The sequence below is a fragment of the Plectropomus leopardus genome, chromosome 7 (assembly GCF_008729295.1).
Source record: "Plectropomus leopardus isolate mb chromosome 7, YSFRI_Pleo_2.0, whole genome shotgun sequence".
Lineage (NCBI taxonomy): Eukaryota > Metazoa > Chordata > Actinopteri > Perciformes > Serranidae > Plectropomus > Plectropomus leopardus.
Window position 1 is genome coordinate 35,963,757 of NC_056469.1, and position 20,417 is coordinate 35,984,173.

A 20,417-nucleotide genomic window follows, 5' to 3' on the forward strand; every position below is an offset into this window, starting at 1 on the left:
TGTTTGGGGTTTATTATGGTTAAAGTTTGGGGTTGTTGATGGTTAAAGTTTGGGGTTGTCATGGTTAAAGTTTGGGTTTATTATGGTTAAAGTTTGGGGTTTATTATGGTTAAAGTTTGGGGTTGTTATGGTTAAAGTTTGGGGTTGTCATGGTTAAAGTTTGGGGTTGTTATGGTTAAAGTTTGGGGTTGTCATGGTTAAAGTTTGGGGTTTATTATGGTTAAAGTTTGGGGTTTATTATGGTTAAAGTTTGGGGTTGTTATGGTTAAAGTTTGGGGTTGTTATGGTTAAAGTTTGGGGTTGACATGGTTAAAGTTTGGGGTTGTTAATGGTTAAAGTTTGGGGTTGTCATGGTTAAAGTTTGGGGTTGTTATGGTTAAAGTTTGGGGTTTATTATAGTATGAAGTCTACAAAGAGTGTCAATGTGACGTCTTCCTATGTGACAAACGTGCTGATGTAGCACGTCGTTCTGCTTTTCTGTCAGTGAATGAAAGCTGTAATCCAGGGCTGAAACGAAAACCTTTGAGAAGAGAAATGATCTGAAATCTGCACACAGCAGCTGATCCACACACGACACTGTGGTGCAAGAACAAAAACACGGCAGCAGCAGCAGCAGCTCGCAGGTTGCTGTTTCTCCTCGAGCCTTCAGGCCATCGCTGTGATATTTGCAAAGAGCACTCTGACCTGCACACGGATGTCCTTTATTGCATGACTGAGTCACAGAGAGAAAACAGAAAGGAAACAAGAGCAGCGAAGTGACACAAAACCTGCCCGCCGCAGAGCAGAGATCACATGACGGAAAAAAAAAGAAAATGACTTGAAAAAAGTGTGTAAAACATAATAATAATTCTGTAACATAATGTTTGATAAAAATGATGATAATTATAGATGTAGTTTAAATGGCTTTTTGAAAGACTTTTTTTTTTTTACAAGTGGCTCACAACCTTTTTTCCTGTGTTTTCAAAAGAAATGAAAACCATTTGTTCAGGGTTCAAAGAGTTAAATACCTGTGAAAAAATGTCAAAAATAAGTTAGTCCAGCTTTCAGAGGATGAACAAAGACAGAAACTCCTGCAGCTCCCAATGTTTGGTTCTAAAAACGTTTTAAAAAAAACGGTACGATGCAACCAATGAAATGTTTTAGTAACATTTTCAGCTGCAAATTTTCTTTTAGCTCCCAGAACATTTTTGTTCAAGTTCAGATGACATCCTCTATAAACATCAAAAAATGCTCAAATGTTTTTTATTTGTTTGTTTACATATCACATGACATCACATTTTCAGTAAAATGGTCCTTTAAACTGAGACCAGAGCTCCTCTAGACTGGGACCAGAGCTCCTCTAGACTGAGACCAGAGCTCCTCTAAACTTTGACCAGAGCTCCTCTAAACTGGGACCAGAGCTCCTCTAAACTGGGACCAGAGCTCCTCTAAACTGGGACTGGAGTGACTCTTGTGGGTTTTTTATTTGCAGTTGATCATGTCGACTGATCTGGACAGATCTGGATCGGTCCAAGCCTCCCAGTTCTACCACCACAGTTCTTCTCCTCCGCTGCTCCGGGTGCTCGCCCTCTCACGCCCGTGCAGCCTCAACATGTCCAGGACGCTGCGGGCGTAGGCGTCCCTCAGGTTCACGCCTCCTCCCTCGACCGCTCCCCCCACCGAGCCGCGGGCCAGCCTCTTCAGCATCTCACTGTGCCGTATCGCCGCCTCCTTCACCTTCAGGGTGAAGTAGCAGGCGGAGAACCGCTCGTTGATGATGGCGATGGGGAGTGCCAGGATCAGGATCCCGGACAGGATGCAGAGGAAGGCCAGCACCTTCCCCACTACCGTGTCAGGACGGATGTCGCCATAGCCGACCGTGGTCATAGAGGTGGTCGCCCACCACCAAGCGGCCGGCACGCTGGTGAAGGTGGTGCCGGGAAGGTCGTGTTCCAGGGTGAAGACCACCGTGGCAAAGATGGAGATGCCCACGCCGAGGAAGAGGAGCAGCAGGCCGACCTCCTCGTAGCACTGAGCGATGGTCAGACCCAGAGACTTGAGTCCTGGACACAAGCGAGGACACAAGAACATTTCAGTAACACATCATATTTAGTTCCCATTTCAGCGTTTTCCAGGGGACGCCGTCAGACAGCACGGCCTCTTAAGAACTCATGAAATGGAGCTTTAACGACGATCACGACGCCAAAATGATCCTTTTTTGTGCGAATAAAACACTGCTGGACTGCATCAGCTGAGAACACTGCTGGAAAGACCGCGTCACGGTGTCATTACACTGAAAATAACCAAACTGTCCTCCAAACAGCCAAAGTCTTCTGTTCATTTAGTCGTCGTTGTGAAGAGTGGTCGCTGTGAAAGTCGTTGTTGTGAAAGTCGTCACTGTGAGAGGCATCATTGTGAAAAATCGTCGTTGTGAAAGTTGTCATTGTGAAAGTCGTCACTGTGAGAGTCATCATTGTGAAGAGTCGTCGTTGTGAAAGTCGTCATTGTGAAGAGTCGTTCGTCGTTGTGAAAGTCGTCATTGTAAGGAGTCGTCGTTGTGAAGAGTCGTCGCTGTGAAAGTCGTTGTTGTGAGAATCGTCACTGTGAGAGTCATCACTGTGAAAAATCGTCGTTGTGAAAGTCGTCGTGAAAGTCGTCGTTGTGAAGAGTCGTCGTTGTGAAAGTCGTCACTGTGAGAGCTCAGAAAGTGCTGAAGACAAAGAGAGAAACCATCTCATCTGCCAACATTTAAGGAACCGAACACAGAAATTCAAATTATATCAGTTCAAAGAGGCCAGAAAGTTCATATGAAATACAAAAACTTTTCAACCTCTGAAACGGACAAACATTAAACATTAATCAGACACACCTGTCAGGTTAATGGATTATCTGGGAAAAGAAAAATTTAAAATAATCTGTGATCAGACTTTGAGATAAATGTGTTCACTAAGTCAGATCTGTGGAAAAAAGGAGCAAAAATAACAGCGCTGTGTTTAATGTTTTGTTCCGTGAACATTTGGCTTGTTAATAAAGACAGAGCGGATGCTGATGAGGCCGCCATGCCTCTCGCCCTCACGCCTCTTTCCTCCTTTTCCCCCTCTTCCCGCTCTGCGTGTTCTCTTCATTATTCATGCGTCGAGTTCAGGGATCATCATCCTCACCAAAATCGCTCAGATCAAAGCGCTCGCACGTCCCAGTTTGACACAAATATCATCACACGCTTCCTCTCCTCTCTCCTTCTCAAGGAATTTGCCAAAATACGAATGAATTTTTCTTCTTCTCTTGGTTTTCGTCCTCAGAAAACCTCCTGGCTGTAATCTCACAGCAGCAGCTTCTCACCGAGTATCATTTCATTTCGTTTTCTCTCTCTGGCTGCTCGCATCGTGTCCCTCAGAGCCGCCGACAGGCGGGAAAACGTGTGGAGGGAAACTGAATGGAGGTCGTCTCCCTGATCATGTGACCCAGAGCTAAGTTTTATCTGAGCTTTATGGCATTTTTAAATGAGACCCACGTCTTATTTTTGTTTACGCGCCGACGCACGTGAACACACAAAGTTTCATAAAAAGATCTGTAAAATTCTGCTCTTCTTCCTCTATGTTCTTACATGAATGCATATCTACAGAAGGACCGAAACCACCACAGCTGCCCGGATGAGCCGAACTCACCGCACAAACAAACCAGAGTTCGTTTTAAGCGAACGGGGTCGGTGAGAAAAAATTCACTTCATAATCTCCAAAAGAGGAAACTGGTCTGCCATCAAAAACAAAAACAACATGTCAACAAAAACACAAACAGAATCCACAACATCAGATCACCAGGCAGAGGCATCGCACTGAAACAACAACAACAACAACAACAACAACAACAACAACAACAACAACAACAACAACATTATCAACCACAGCAACAACTACCACAACAACATCAGCAACAACAAAATCAACATCAACAATGACTACAACAACAAAAATATTATCATCAACAATGACAACAACATCATCAACATCAACATCAACATCCAAAGTGCACGCGGGCTAAAAGCATCATGTAAACAGAGAGTAACGACACAAGTGGTACCTGCATGCACTGAACGCATGAAGACAAAAAGCACCTGAGGACATCACGTCTTTACCTGTCGAGTGTCGTCCGAGCTTCAGCATGCGCAGCGACCTGAGGAGTCGCAGGACCTGCACCACGCGGCCCATGTTCTCCAGCTCCGTGGACCCTCCGTGGAGGTTCTCCACCGCCAGCGTCACGTAAAACGGTAGGATGGCCAGCAGGTCAATGACGTTGGGGATGCTGCGGCTGAAGCGACACTTGTCCCTCACGCAGAGAAACCGGAGCGCCAGCTCGCCTGTGAACCACACCACGCACACGTACTCCAGGGCGTCGAACAGCAGCGGTGCGCCAATACCAACGCCGCTCACGCCAAAGTCCTCCCCCAAATCCAGCGAGATGAGCACCATGTTGATGACTGACACGACCACGAAGAAGATGGAGAGCGAGCCGAAGGTGCGAGCGGCACGCGATGACTCGGGTTTCTCCAGCAGGTCCCACAGGCGGCGGCGGAGACCCGGGCAGGCGGCGCCCACAAAGTCCTCGTCGCCGTCCTCAGGCTCAAACTCTCGCCGTACGTCAAGAGTCTCTTTCTGGTCCTTGCGGCGGTAGTAACGCTCGCGGCAGCAGGGGTCGATGCGTAGCTCGTCGATGCCCCAGTACTGGATCTCCTGCAGGAAGGAGATCTCGCACAGCTCCTCTCTGACGTGCAGGTGACCCGTCCGGTAAAAGTTCATCACGTACCTGCGAGCACAGAGAGGAAGCACGCTGTCAGATCCGCTCTGAAAAACAGGCCACACAGTAAGTCTGCAGCTTTTAGAGGTGTGCTCAGGTCACGATGCGAGTTACAGGAATACAGACTAACAGACTCGACCCGCTCTAACTCCTCACATAGCGCCACTCTGTCAGTGCTTTCAGTGTACGAGCGTGACGCCAAAAGCCACCTTCTGCGCCCAAGACGCAGCTGAACAGCGTCAAATGAGCACACGCTCGCACTTTATATTGTTCGCTGGCGGACGGCCAGATGGCACCGGCGTGTCCACGTGCAACTCACATAGAAGGTGTCGCTTGAGAACGCGGCTGGACAGACCCGGTCACACGCATGTTAAACGTTGAAGGACGGTGTCAGGTAGTAACGCTGCCGATAACCACTTAATGAAAAGAGCGGGGTGGCGTGTGACGACGTCCCAGAGTGCAGGAGTCCAGAGGTCACCTACTGTGTTGACGTGTGTTTTTCTGTGCCTCACCATGTGCGTCTTCTTTCTAATCCTAACCATTGTGACGCTCTGTGCTGCCGTTTTTACGGCAGTTTCAGTAACATGCTGATAAACCACGTTAATGACACGATGCTGTATGCATCGTAATCCTCAAAAATCACGCTGCAGCGCCCTCAAACGAACCGCCGCTTCTGGAGGTTTTTTAAATGGAAACCTGATTGGTCAGAGAAGTTAAAGTTGATTTTTGGAGAAACCGGGACGCGAACAGCCATGTTAATAACTCAAAGCGACGCACTTTGTTTGTTATTGCGTGTCTCAGGTGGGAGAACAGGGCGCCACCTACTGGAAGGTCCGCGAGTTCCGGTCAAAGAAGAACTCGTTCTCCAGGAAGTCGGCGTCATCGCAGAGCTCCAGCGCCGAGTCTCGACTGCAGCACGCCAGTTTCCCCAGTCGGGTCTCCGGGTAGGACGCCAGCTGCTCCTGCGACAGCATGAAGCGACTTCCCCCGACGTTGATGACAAGGAAGTCGAGCGTGTCTCTGATGCAGGACGCCACCGTCTCACTGAAGAATACGCTGGAGTCCAAAGACAGCGGGGAGACGCTACCGCTGTGCAGCTCCGCCCTCGCCACCGAACTGGAGGGGAGGCTCATGGCGGCTGGGGGGGGGTCAAAACACACACAAGTTTATTGAAGCACAAGAAGCGACACTGCAGAGTGATGTTTCAGCACGAGGACGCAGACGAGCTGAAGCCTGACGCAGCCTCAGCGTCACGTGACCTCCCGAAAAACACGTCTTCTGACATCACGCCGCAGCTCTCATTTCAGCTTCAGGCGATGTTCCTCCATCGTTCCTCTTTGTGTGTTTCCGTAAAGATCTTTAGTAGAGTCATTCATTTTCTTCCCTCTCTGGATCATGTTACTATTGTGTCAGTTATTTAAAACGTCTTCTCATCTTTTTCTGTATTTAATATACAGTTATTGTTTTTGTTTTCTCGTTGTTCGATTACATTTCTGATAATGATGTTATACGACTGCTTTGAATGCAGCCTTTTAAAGCTGGTGTCCTGGCCGCAGCATCACGTGACCAATAAAAGACCAAAAAAAGGGTCTCCATTACAGTTTTGCCAAATATGGCTCTTTACAATTGCTTGCTCATTATCTTTTCCCCTGTGTTTCTCTCAAATTAAGCAAGAAATAAATAAAACTTTACAAGAAATTTATAAATAAGCAGTAAAAAATATAAGACAAAACAACAGAATAATATACAATAAAATAAAAAAGAATATAATAATAATCCCCTCAGCTGATTTTCAGGTCGTTTCTTTGCCACTGTCTGCTGTTTTTTCCAGCTCTTAAAAGGTTAAAAACAGATTCTCCTGCAGATTTCTTTATTTCTGAGCCACAAACAGAGAAACAAATAAATAACATTAAAAAAACAAAATAAACAACTAAAAAAGTCTTGAGTGTCATGGCGGCTAATATGAGAGATCCAGGGACGCTTTGAAGGAGCTCCCTCCAAAAAATCCTCACTTCACCTCCGTGAAATCAGCAGGAGAATCTGTTTTTCACCTTTTAAGAGCTGGAAAAAACAGCAGCCAAGAGGAGGAGGAGGGGAGGAGGAGGAGGAGAGAGAGGAGGAGAGAGAGGAGGAGGAGGAGAGAGAGAGGAGGAGGAGAGAGGAGGACGAGAGAGAGGAGGAGGAGGAGGAGAGAGGAGTAGGAGGCGGCTCAAAGACACAGCGGCTGTATGGGAGGTGCAGGGAGACGCAGCCTCTGGTCGTGTCCTACTTGCTGCAGATCTCTGGGCTGCTGCAGTTTTTAATATTTTATTTGGCTTTCTTAATTAACAGACCTGCTGCTGATCATTCAGGCCCTTTACAGCTGAGCCTCCGTCACCTTCACTGACTGTCACCTTCACCTTCACTGACTGTCACCTTTACCTTCACTGACTGTCACCTTCACCGTCACTTACTGTCACCTTCACCTTCACTGACTGTCACCTTCACTGACTGTCACCTTCACCTTCACTGACTGTCACCTTCACCTTCACTGACTGTCACCTTCACCGTCACTTACTGTCACCTTCACCTTCACTGACTGTCACCTTCACTGACTGTCACCTTCACCTTCACTTACTGTCACCTTCACCTTCACTGACTGTCACCTTCACCTTCACTTACTGTCACCTTCACCTTCACTGACTGTCACCTTCACCTTCACTGACTGTCACCTTCACCGTCACTTACTGTCACCTTCACCTTCACTGACTGTTCACCTTCACTGACTGTCACCTTCACCTTCACTGACTGTCACCTTTACCTTCACTGACTGTCACCTTCACCATCACTTACTGTCACCTTCACCTTCACTGACTGTCACCTTCACTGACTGTCACCTTCACCTTCACTGACTGTCACCTTCACCTTCACTGACTGTCACCTTCACCGTCACTTACTGTCACCTTCACCTTCACTTACTGTCACCTTCACCTTCACTGACTGTCACCTTCACCTTCACTGGCTGTCACCTTCACTGTCACTTACTGTCACCTTCACCTTCACTGACTGTCACCTTCACCTTCACTTACTGTCACCTTCACCTTCACTGACTGTCACCTTCACTTACTGTCACCTTCACCTTCACTGACTGTCACCTTCACTGACTGTCACCTTCACCGTCACTTACTGTCACCTTCACTTCACTGACTGTCACCTTCACTGACTGTCACCTTCACCTTCACTTACTGTCACCTTCACCTTCAGACTGTCACCTTCACCTTCACTTACTGTCACCTTCACCTTCACTGACTGTCACCTTCACCATCACTTACTGTCACCTTCACCTTCACTTACTGTCACCTACTTCACCTTCACTGACTGTCACCTTCACCTTCACTTACTGTCACCTTCACCTTCACTGATTGTCACCTTCACCTTCACTTACTGTCACCTTCACCTTCACTGACTGTCACCTTCACTTTCACTGACTGTCACCTTCACCTTCACTGACTGTCACCTTCACTGACTGTCACCTTCACCATAACTTACTGTCACCTTCACCTTCACTGACTGTCACCTTCACCTTCACTTACTGTCACCTTCACCTTCTGATTGTAACATTGTCACCTTCACCTTCACTTACTGTCACCTTCACCTTCACTGACTGTCACCTTCACCTTCACTTACTGTCACCTTCACTGACTGTCACCTTCACCGTCACTGACTGTCACCTTCACCTTCACTTACTGTCACCTTCACGGACTGTCACCTTCACCTTCACTGACTGTCACCTTCACCTTCACTTACTGTCACCTTCACTTCACACTGACTGTCACCTTCACCTTCACTTACTGTCACCTTCACTCACTGACTGTCACCTTCACCTTCACTCACTGTCACCTTCACCGTCACTTACTGTCACCTTCACCTTCACTTACTGTCACCTTCACTTTCACTTACTGTCACCTTCACCTTCACTTACTGTCACCTTCACCTTCACTGACTGTCACCTTCACCTTCACTGACTGCCACCTTCACCTTCACTGACTGTCACCTTCACTGACTGTCACCTTCACCTTCACTTACTGTCACCTTCACCTTCACTGACTGTCACCTTCACTTACTGTCACCTTCACCTTCACTGACTGTCACCTTCACTGACTGTCACCTTCACTGACTGTCACCTTCACCGTCACTTACTGTCACCTTCAATCACTGTCACCTTCACTGTCACATTCACCTTCACTTACTGTCACCATCACCTTCACTGACTGTCACCTTCACCTTCACTTACTGTCACCTTCACCTTCACTTACTGTCACCATCACCTTCACTGACTGTCACCTTCACTTACTGTCACCTTCACCGTCACTTACTGTCACCTTCACCTTCACTGACTGTCACCTTCACTTACTGTCACCTTCACCGTCACTTACTGTCACCTTCACCTTCACTGACTGTCACCTTCAAACATCACCTTCACTTACTGTCACCTTCAGCTTCACTTACTGTCACCTTCACCTTCACCTTTACTGTCAGCTTCAGCTTCACGTTACTTACTGTCACCTTCACTGTCACCTTTACTTCCTGTCACCTTCACTGTCACCTTCACCTTTACTGTCACTTCACTTACTGTCACCTTCACTGTCACCTTCACCTTTACTGTCAGCTTCACTTACTGTCACCTTCACCTTTACTGTCAGCTTCACTTACTGTCACCTTCACCTTCACTGTGACCTCACTAACTCTTACTCTAGATTAATTCAAATCAATTTAAAAACAGCTTTATTAATCCCCATAACAGGCAATAAGTTTAGAGCAGCATGTCAACAAAACAAAAAAATGGAACCTATTGCAAATAATTTTTGGAGCATGAAAATCACACACACACAACACACACACACACACACACACACACACACACACACACACACACACACAAAGTTCTCTCCTTCTTGTTCAGGTTTTCTTGCTGTAAAAACCGTGTCGTAAATGTAGTTTTAAGATGTGAACTTGAGTTTAAAGGGTCAGTTTGACACCAAACAGAAGAGATGTGTTATGGAAAATGGTCTATTTTTTAGAGAAAAAACTGTTTAAAAATGATTTTTTAATGGTAAATGAGTGAATTCTCATCAGTAAAGCGTGATCTGTAAGTTGTCAAATATGGTCAAAATGAAATAGACAGTCTCAGGATAATTTAAGGAGAACACTACAAGTGATGAGCCATATTACATCAGAAAATATTAGTGCAATGTTGATCAGCCTAGACGCCGAAAAGGCATTCGATTCGGTGGGTTGGGAATATTTATATAGGGTACTTGCAAGGTTTGGCTTTAAAGATGGCTTCATTAAATGCATCAAAGCGCTATACTTCTCTCCAACAGCCAGGATCAGGGTCAATGGACACCTGTCACAAACTATCTATCTGAAAAAGAGGAACACGCCAGGGCTCCCCCCTGAGTCCGAGCTTGTTTGCCTTATTTATTGAACCCCTGGCTCAAGCTATTAGAGAGGACTCTGAGATAAAGGGGATCTCGATCAGAGGAGAAGAACATAAGACTTGTATGTTCGCAGATGATGTTCTGCTTTTTATTACAAGCCCTGACTCAAGTATTCCTAAATTGATGTCCCTGTTAAAAGTCTACAATTCATACTCTGGATATAAGTTAAATATTCAAAAAATTCAAACCCTCACATTTAACTATACACCCCATCCAGATACAAAAAAGGAATATAATTTTAAATGGGACTCTCCCACAATAAAATATTTAGGAATTAACCTCACAAAAGACTTGTCAAAACTTTTTGAAAACAACTACAGCCTCCTTAACAAAGAGATAAAATCTGACATCTCTCGATGGACTCTCCTCCCACGAGATATGAGTAATAGAATAGAAATAATCAAAATGAATGTGTTGCCACGGTTTCTTTATCTCTTTCAGTCATTGCCTCTGGAAGTACCCCCAAAAACAGTTTTTGATGAGTGGAATGGGTGGATTTCAAGGTTCATCTGGAACAGTAGAAGACCCCCAGGTTTTACAGTTGTTTTAAGATACTGCAGCTGAAAAAAAGAGAGGGGAGGGAGAGCTTCACCATGCCTACAGGATTGCTATTATGCCACACAATTGAAACTCTTAGTGTACTGGTGTGCCCCAAACTACGAATCTAAATGGAAATCCTTGGAAACTACACAGATAGATACTCCAATACAATCAATAATAGGAAATAAAAGTCAAGCTGAAAGACATTATAAGAGCTTGAATCAATGGACTCAGTTCACTCTTAAGCTGTGGTTCAAGGTATTGAGGAAGTTACAAATAGAGAAACAGGCAAGGGTCTTGAATTGGGTAGCGTTTGATCCAGAATTTGAACCTGCTAGGTTGGATGGGGTCTTCAAACAGTGGGTTGGGAGAGGTCTCACCTTCTTTCTGTTCACTCACCTCAAACAGTGAATTTCAAAGTTTAAGACTATTTCAGACACATTTGGATTGGTAAAGCAGGACTTCCATAGATACCTGCAAATCAGAGACTATTATATTAAAAAATTACAAATCAAAGAGGAAAACAAACACAACATAATTACTATATTTCATGACGCATACCAAAAAAAAAAGACAATAAAAAGTTGGTCTCAAAAATATATGGACGTATACAAGCCTCTAGAAATCACTCAACGATACCCATCAAACAAAAATGGGAGAGGGAGTCAGAAACACAAATTTCAGAGGAGACTTGGATGGAAATATGTGAGACTCAAGCAACCACTGCAAACTCGAGATCGCTGAGAGAGTTCGGCTGGAAGAATGTAGTGAGATTCTTTATCACTCCTAGAATAACTGCACTGCAAACGGGAACACAGAGCCGGGGCCTCTGTTGTTGGTGAAAATGTGGAACCTCTATGGCTAATCATTTCCATGTCTTTTGGGCCTGCCCAAAAATCCAGTCATACTGGGGGGAGGTGGCTAATGAGATAAACAAAATAATGGGAGTGGAGTTAGACTACTCTTTTGTTACCTTATATCTAGGTAAAATACCTGAAACACTCCTACATAAGGATAAATACTTATTGAAGATACTTTTGGCAAGTAGTAGGAAAGCTATAACCCGGAAATGGTTGCAAGTTGACCTCCAACATTGGCCCAGTGGCGTGGGATCGTGAAAAGAGATCTACTGTATGGAGAGACTTACTTTTGTTTTAAGACTTGAGTTGGAGAAATGTACTGTCCGCTGGGAAAAATGGATTATGTATGCACTTTGTTTAGAATAGTACGACGTGATGTATGTAAAAATGTATTGAGATTTAAATGTAACACCCATGATAAACCATGTTCTTTGTTTTTTATATTTCAAATAATAAAAAAAAAAAATTTAAAAAAAAATATATATATATGGTCAAAATGACCTCATCAGGTGGAAAATAGTCAAAATGACAAATTCAGAGTCAAAAGCCCAGAATGACACCCAGAAATAATACAAGTCCTGTTTTTCTGCTCTGATGGCTGTGGGATCAAAAATGTCAGTTTGAATGGGTTTCAATGGAGCATTTTTGGACCTGAACAGTCTGAATGTAACTATTTAGTTTCCACAGTGTATTTTAGACTTATTGTAGGAGCTGAGCTGCAAATGATGGGTCAAATACACAATCTGACTACATTAGGACACATGCATCACACACACACACAGTTATCACAACAGGAAGAAGTACAGAGACTAAAATGAGACAAACTGTCTCTAAAGGGTTAATGTTGCTTGCTCCTGACGTGTCTTGTTTTACTTCCTGTCTTTGTGTTGCTCTGGTCTGTGGACTCGGCCCTGATTAGTCTCACCCGTCCTCTGCTGTCCTCCTCTGGCTGCTGTCTTCAGTCTGTCTCCTCTGTGTCTGTCCTTTCTGTCCTCTGTGTCTGTTTTTGGATTTTGCCGTCTCCCTGTTGGATCAGTCTGCCTCTGCTGGACCTCCTGTGGACCAAACTTCTTCTGGTGAGTGAAGACTGTGACTTTAGTTTCTGTGTTTGTGTTTTGCATTTGGTTCCAGTTCAGTATTTCTGACACTGGAGAGATTTTCACCAAACTGCTCGTGTCTGCAGCAGAAAGAGGGGCAGACTTTTCAAATGACATTTTAGTGAGAAAAAAAAAGGCTGTGACAGAGACACAAAAAAAACCTACAACAACCAGAATGCACTGCAGCATTTCATGCTTCTGCTGCACGGCGATTTATGCTGCACTGATGTGGAAAAAAAATCTACTTTGCATGTAGAATATTTTTCTTCACCTAAAAACATAGTGGCATCATAACACAATCCTGTCGTTTAAAGGGTTAAAACTCTGAAAAATGAATATTTAATATTTATGATTAGTACTGATTGTTAAAAAAATTAGCTCAATGAAAGTAGAAAATCATATTAATGTATACGATTGTTTTAAGTTTGATTTTAAAAAGTGTCTTTTGTGTGTTAGAGTTATTACTCCTTAGAGTTATTACTCCTTAGAGTTATTACTCCTTAGCGTTATTACTCTTTAGAGTTATTACTCTTTAGAGTTATTACTCTGAGTCAGGAGGCGACAGAAACACAGCATCTTACCTCTCTAACGGAGGAGCAGCCGGCTCACACCACAACTCCACGTCCTCCTCCTCCTCTTCAATGCTCCCAGCACCGATCACATGATGACGCCATCGCAGAATAAAGTTTCAGCTTTGGTCAGATCCAGAAAATGAGCAGAGACAGAAAGACGGACAGACAGACAGATGGACAGAAAGACGGAGAGCAGGATGGAGGCAGCAGCTTCAGCAGCCTTGACTCTCTGCTGCTCTCTGAGCTTCACGCTGCAGCTTTTAAAACAGAGCTGTGGAGCTATGACAGGTGATTAATGACACACACCAGGAGGAGGAGGAGGAGGAGGAGAGAGGAGGGGAGGAGAGAAAAGGAGAGAGGAGGAGAGGAAAGAGGAGGAGAGAGAGAGGAGGAGGGAGGAGGAGGAGGAGAGGAGGAGAGGAGAAGGAGAGGAGAGAGGAGGGGAGGAGAGGAGGAGAGGAGGAGAGGAGAAGGAGAGGAGAGAGGAGGAGGTCTGTAAGGGTCCCTGACACTCACAACTATTTCACTTCTATGTGGTGATACAGAAATGCACAAATATTATTCTGAATACAACAACAAAAATAATAATAACAATAATAATAATAATTTTATTTCTATAGAACCTTTAAAAACCAATGTTTGTGCTATGACAAATGAATAAAAGCCGAGGCAACAGTAACGCCCAGAGCTGATCAATCCATAGAAGTTAATCAATAATACAGAAAAAAAAGCCAAACAAGAGTTGAAGCAGAAACCAACAAACATGTTCGAAAAATACAATAACAAAATACAGCAGCAAACACATGACATTAATAATGATGATGATAATAATAAACTAGTTAAAAGATCAAATTAAAGGACAAACTAAAAGAAAAATTCAAACACAATGTGTAGAAATACTCTCTTACAGTCCTGTATTCAAAAAGTACAAAAGTATTACCTTTAAAATATACCAAAAGCACCAAAAGTAAAGTACTTACTGTGCAGAGTGTCCTATTTCAGAATAAGCAGATGACTAGATCACTATTATTGTTGTTGTTGTTGTTGTTGTTGATGCCTTCATGTGTTTGTCACTTTAATGTTGCAGCTATAAAGATGGAGCTCATTTTGTTGACTTAATATTCTGGCAGGTAGATTAATCAATAATAACACATCCTCCGTTATAAGTGGTTTTATATGAATGTTCTTATTTTAGAAAAATCTCCACATTTAGATATTTAATCTTCCTGAACAGTTTGTCTGATTTTCACATCTGTCTGGGGTCCGTTTTACAAAGCAGGTTCAACAAACTCTGAGTGTAACCCTGAACTCTGAGTTGATCTACTCTGAGATAGGAAACTCTGAGTTTCCCTCATTTCAGGGTTAACAGACTCAGGGTTTTCACTAAACCTGCTTTGTGAAACGGACCTCTGATGCTGCAGCTGCTTCTCCTCTGTCCCTCAGTGAAATGCCTCCATCTGCTGGCTTAAACTAACAACTACAGCAGGCCTGTCTCCTCGGGCCCCTATCCTCTGGCCCGTGTCCTCGGGTCCCTGTCCTCGGGCCCCTGTCCTCGGGCCCTTCTCCCACAATGTTCCAACAATGTTACATGAGAACAAAGGAAGAACCTTTTCAAAGCAACCTTCAGAGCATGTTATTGAGGGCTGAGATAACATTTGCAATGAAAATATAATGAGACATATTAAGAAAATATATAAATATTAAAAAACTGTTGAATGTTGATTGAGAATGTAAGTTTCAGAAGAACGTTCTGGGAACTAAAAGAAAATGTTACTAAAACATTGCATTGGTTGCGTCGTACTGTTTTCAGAAAGTTTCAGCATCACTGCGAGCCAACACTGCGAGCTGAGGAGATGTTTACTGAGCTCTGTGACGCGTGCACCACCACGTCTGCATAACCACGCCCACTGCCACGTCCTGCATAACCACGCCCGCCCGAAACCCGAAACAACCATGATCATCGTCACCCTGCAAAGTTTCTCTGTTTGGCTTCAGCTGAAGCTGAGCGCTCTGGAGAAGCACGGATCCACCTCACGGAGAGCCGCCACCAGAGCCCAGCACGCTACGGCACCCTTTCTCCGCACCGTGTCGATGACGTCTCGTGCTTTTTCTGCTCGGGCTTTTATTCCGGTCAACTGCATCTCAGCGTCGTTTATCACGCGGCACTGAAGAAGTTTATCCAGAAGCTGGTTCAGAACCGGCTCAGACACTCCGTTAATAAACTGCATCCGAATTGAGAGCAGCCTCTCGTAAGCAGGGACACTGTCCTCTGATGGGACACTGTCCTCTGATGGGACGTCTGTCTGTGGCAGTTCCCCTCTTGGACCTGGAAAATAATCAGAAATCTCTTTTTTAACAACCTACGATCATACAAATTTATTTTCATTGTCCCCAGCACTTCCAGAAATGATCTTTTGCGAACCGAATGGAGCGATGACGTGCTGTAAATGTCACGTGGTCTGAAGAATGACGTGAGGTCGACACATATCTGCAGTATTCTGCTCTGTGACTTTGGGCTGAGGTGCTGCTGCAGAGCGTGAACTCTACCTGTCAGTAACACGTGACGTTTCCACACGTCTGACCGCTCCTGGTCCCGCACCATCAGAGTCACCGTCTTTGTGTTTTTATTCAGGAAAACTTCAAATGTTGGATGGAAGTTTGGTCCACACCTTGTCTGAAAAGCTTCGTGCTGAAATCAGAGGTACCGAGTCATTTCTGAGGGAAGAACGTCTATCTGGTACGTTTTTAACCTGAGCATCTACGTGCAGCTAAAACAGCGTATTTGATCGCTGAGTCTGAAAGCAGCAGGAGTGTGCGAGAGGCGGGACTGACCTCCGGCTGGATGATGAAGCCCTCGGGTTCACATTGGACGCTGTAACTCTGACCGAAGCTGAGGTGACAGTTGGAGGAGATCTTGATCTGCTCAGCAGCTCCCTGCTGGATGGCAACCTTCAGTGTAAGGACATTTTTATTAGTTTAGTTCATGCTTAGATAGTCCAGGAGATTTGATTAATACAGCACATTTAAAAACACTGTGCAGGAGTCTCCATGGTAACGTGGTGGACAGGTCTGTGTTGTCCTCAGAGAGCCGACAGACGGTGAAGTGGAGATTTTCTCAGTAGGCGGGTTTCCATCACAGATTTGCACAAAACTTAAGCAATATTTTCGAAATTTTGATAAAACACAGTGTGGGTATGACTGCGTTGTCGGAAGTCTCAGGGATGTCGGTGACAGAAATACAGGCTGAGAGAGACAAAAGAAACTAGAGGAGCAATCTCAAGATGGACAGGTGAGAGACTCAGTCTTAAATCAGGTCTTCAAGGTAAAACTAAAGCAGCAAAGTGTGAATCTCATGAGAACTGCTGTGGCTGAAAACATGAGTTTAGTCCGATGGTGAGCACACAGGACGGACAGCTTTACCTCGTGCACTGGGATGTTGTCCTGCAGCAGAAATATGTCCAGCACTCGTTGATCCTCGTACGGAGGTCGGAGGAAAAGCAGAACTTGGCCATTTATTGGGAGTGTGACGTTAAGAAACCTTTTAACAAAATCCCAGACCAGGCCGAAGGCAGAGAGGTTTGGGACCTTCACGGCCACGTGAGTGTCTGTGATCTCCAGGGGCTCCAAGACGCTCGTCCCGTCATCGGTGACGTGGACGACCGACAACAGGCCGTCAACCAGCAACGCTGCCGAAGAAAAAAGTGCTGTTAAACTCTGGTTTTCCTGCCAACAGGCTCATCATTTCTCACCACCGGAGCTCTAAGTTAAAACGTTAAAATTCATCTTTAGTCATGAACTCTGGAGCCTCCCAGCATGCACCGGTCCACCTGCATCCTGTCTGTGGACTCAGCTTGTCTTTACCGTCCTTTGTCTCGCAGTGTGGGAGGTGCAGCTGACAGACGGCAGCGTCCTCTGAACACTTGATTTCAAACAGCGGCCCCGCAGGCGTCTTCCCCGCCGGCCGGAGGACGCGCTCATCCCACTGGACGGCCCTGTACAGCAGCTCCGCCTCCTGAGTCATAACAAACACCAGTCCGGTCAGATCACACCGGAACACACCTGGACCGGGACACCTGAACCTGCCGCACACACAAGACTCCACTCAGCACAACCAGCATTCATCAGCCCGTTAGTCTCAGGTCCATCCATACGGTCGGCCTCCTGTCCAAATGTCCCCGAGACACCGTCACAGTTTGTCTGTCCACAAGTTAATGTGGACCAAATCTGATTTTTTTGCCCTCATGGGAAACAGATCTGTCAGATCTGGGCTTCTTTCCTTTGTGATCCTAAAGCCGACACATGATCCGATCTCCGACCACGAGGCTGCTCGTCGTCCTGTAACTCAGGAGTCTGTTTCACTCACAGCAAAAACTTTTCTGCCTCATGCTTTCTAAGATTTTAGGGAATATTGAGGATTTTAGGACATTTCTAGGATTTTAGGATGTTTCTAGTGTTTTCAAACATTTCTAGGACTCTAGGACATTTCTTGGACTTTGAGCATTTCTTGGATTTTAGGACGTTTCTAAGATTTCTAGGACATCAGGGTCTTAGCTAGGACCTCTGTCAGGGGGGTGTGGGGGTCTATTTTGATGCTGTTTTATGCACTCTGGCCCCTTATGGATACTAAAAGAACAAAAACAATTCACAGTCTTAATCACTTTAATTTAACTGTGTTAGAAAATGGTTGGGGGACCACCAGGGGCCCTTTTTAGGGGCCACATTTGGCATTTAGCATCAGCGCTTGTTGAGAATCACAGCTTGATTGAACCATTAGAGGAGCTGAAACAGCATTTGGTCATTTTTCAGGATTACCTGTATGAAGATTCGGCCGTGTATTCGGGTGAGAAGGATAACAGAGCCTGAAATTAAGAAAGACACAAAGTCGGTTATTTCAAAACAATCCAATAAACAGAAGCCACAACTTTAACCCTCTGTTTGCTGGGTACCAAATTATTCATTGGAGAAACTTCCCCCTGTAGTCCGGCCGTTGTCTCACCTGTCTGTCGTCCTCATGGAGATTTGTCTTCACGTTGGCTTTGACGTCAGAGTCACCTGAGAACAAGTGAAACAAAAACGAGGAAAGTTGACTGAGGGGGAGAAACTGTATCCATCAGCTATGATATCCAGCAGCTTGATGACTGCTGATGTTTCAGGACTCACATGTCTGGGGTTTCTTGGCTGTCAACACTTTGCCGTCGATCCTGGAGGAATAAACACAGTCATGGATCAGGTTTCTAATGTAACATTTCACATCGCTTCACATCTTCACCACAAAGACCACAGCTGACAGTCGTGATCCCCGTCTGACCTGGAGGAAATAACTCAAAACCAGGATTAACCCTTCGCAGATGTTTCCCTCCACAAATCAGTCAGACTGCAGATGCGGTCTGTGTCCATGCCTGTCCAGGCTTGTCACCACAAAACGAAGACAACAAACAATTGCGGTGTGTTTTTTTTTACAGGAAACAAATGAACACCAAAAATTTTGAAAGAAAACAAAAGCCAAAATGTTTTCTTTAAAAGATGGCAAAAATGTCATTTCTGTTCAAGTTCAAGAAATCTTTATTGGGCAAATTCTTGTGCAGCCAGCAGAAGTACCTTGGTGCATACAATACACAAGATGTATTGTATGCACCAATGGAAAAGCAGCTAAAGAGTCATGAGGACAAAGTGCAGTCGGTGTGTAAAGCCCTGATTGGTTGCTCCTAACGAGGTGGAGCATTAACGTCCAGAAGTTTATTACAGTCCTGCAGCAGCAGCTCAGCATCAGCCTCCAACTGACCTCAGAGTCTTCAGTCTGCTGTTCGGACTCTGCAGGAAACCACACAGCTGCTTCACTGCTGAAGGCTGCAGGTAGTTATCACTCAGGTCCAGCTCGGTCAGGTGAGACGGGTTGGACTTCAGCGCCGAGGACAGAGAGGAACAGCTGTCCTCTGACAAACTGCAGCCCCTCAGTCTGAGTGAAGGATGCAGATCAAGGATGAAACTGAACTGAAATTTACTTCAAAACATGTAAAAAAGAAAAGAAATGAAAGAATGAACAGATAAACAAACTACAGACATATCCAAATAGGAGTAGGAAGATGTGCAAACTTAATAAATCCTACATTGGCTAACGTTACCTATCAGTCACAATAATGTTTTAAGGATGTTTATCATTTCTAATAATGTTCCCGTGAGGTTAAATGCTGACTAAGGTGTAACATTTGAACTGCAACATTGAGGATGTTTTGGTGATGTCGACAGGTGACAGATCAGAGAACGTTCTTTTACAAAATGTTCCCACAATGTTACATGAGAACAAAGGAAGAACATTTCAAAGCAACATTCAGAACATGTTTTTGAGGACTGAGATTAGACAACATTTTTACTGAACATGTAATGTGATATGTTAACAATAAAAAAATACCATTTTAAAAATGTTTTGACGTTTATAGAGAATGTTAGCTGAACTTTAAGAAGAACGTTCTGGGAACCAAAAGAAGAGTCAAAAAGCTGAAAACATAACTAAAACATTGCATTAGTTGCATTGCACCACTCAGAACGTTTTCAGAACAAAACATTGCGAGCTGGGTAACATACAAGAAGTTGTGAAAGAGAGTCGGTGTACTGACCTCAGAGTCTTCAGTCTGCAGTTCGGACTCTGCAGGAGACCACACAGCTGCTTCAGTCCTGAACCCTGCAGGTAGTTATTACTCAGGTCCAGCTCGGTCAGGTGAGACGGGTTGGACTTCAGCGCAGTGGACAGAGAGTTGAGTCTCATCTCTAACAAACTGCAGCCCCTCAGTCTGAGCAAAGGATACAGGATGAAGAATTCAACTGAAGTGAAATTTATTTCAAACAGAAAAAAAAGGAGGAGTGGGAACAAGTGTAAACTTATNGTCTTCAGTCTGCAGTTCGGACTCTGCAGGAGACCACACAGCTGCTTCAGTCCTGAACCCTGCAGGTAGTTATTACTCAGGTCCAGCTCGGTCAGGTGAGACGGGTTGGACTTCAGCGCAGTGGACAGAGAGTTGAGTCTCATCTCTAACAAACTGCAGCCCCTCAGTCTGAGCAAAGGATACAGGATGAAGAATTCAACTGAAGTGAAATTTATTT

General features: G+C 44.8%; 3 protein-coding genes across 3 annotated transcripts in view; 1 reads left to right on the plus strand and 2 right to left on the minus strand.

Moving 5' to 3' along the window:
• Positions 1-1,524: 1,524 nt before the first annotated feature.
• Positions 1,525-5,903, minus strand: kcnv1 (potassium voltage-gated channel modifier subfamily V member 1). Its single transcript, XM_042490837.1, has 3 exons — positions 5,596-5,903; positions 4,112-4,779; positions 1,525-2,042 (listed from the first exon to the last, which is right to left on the minus strand). Exons 1-3 carry the CDS (start codon positions 5,901-5,903, stop codon positions 1,525-1,527), a joined length of 1,494 nt encoding a protein of 497 aa, XP_042346771.1.
• Positions 5,904-13,904: 8,001 nt separating this feature from the next.
• On the minus strand, positions 13,905-20,106 carry LOC121945550 (NACHT, LRR and PYD domains-containing protein 1a allele 5-like). Its single transcript, XM_042489784.1, has 10 exons — positions 19,934-20,106; positions 19,102-19,320; positions 18,480-18,520; positions 18,316-18,371; positions 18,132-18,178; positions 17,181-17,398; positions 16,740-17,005; positions 16,152-16,268; positions 15,867-16,008; positions 13,905-15,645 (listed from the first exon to the last, which is right to left on the minus strand). Exons 1-10 carry the CDS (start codon positions 20,080-20,082, stop codon positions 15,311-15,313), a joined length of 1,590 nt encoding a protein of 529 aa, XP_042345718.1. The 5' UTR covers positions 20,083-20,106; the 3' UTR covers positions 13,905-15,310.
• Positions 20,107-20,125: 19 nt separating this feature from the next.
• LOC121945706 (cyclic AMP-responsive element-binding protein 3-like protein 4) overlaps positions 20,126-20,417 on the plus strand; it is a 5,554-nt gene continuing 5,262 nt past the window's right edge. The window contains exon 1 of the mRNA XM_042490002.1: positions 20,126-20,265. Within this exon, the coding sequence (XP_042345936.1) occupies positions 20,126-20,265 (140 nt within the window). The remainder of the gene's footprint in view (positions 20,266-20,417) is intronic.

Coding starts and splice junctions, on each gene's coding strand:
- LOC121945550 (XM_042489784.1), bottom strand. CDS start 20,082: ATGAGACTCAACTCTCTGTCCACTGCGCTGAAGTCCAACCCGTCTCAC. Junction 19,321..19,933: donor TGCAGACTGAAGACTCTGAG/GTCAGTACACCG, acceptor CATGTTTTGAAG/TAAATTTCAGTTCAGTTTCA. Junction 18,521..19,101: donor AGCAGACTGAAGACTCTGAG/GTCAGTTGGAGG, acceptor TTATTCCTCCAG/GATCGACGGCAAAGTGTTGA.
- kcnv1 (XM_042490837.1), bottom strand. CDS start 5,903: ATGAGCCTCCCCTCCAGTTCGGTGGCGAGGGCGGAGCTGCACAGCGGT. Junction 4,780..5,595: donor CGGAACTCGCGGACCTTCCA/GTAGGTGGCGCC, acceptor CTGTGCTCGCAG/GTACGTGATGAACTTTTACC. Junction 2,043..4,111: donor GCTCGGACGACACTCGACAG/GTAAAGACGTGA, acceptor GCTTGTGTCCAG/GACTCAAGTCTCTGGGTCTG.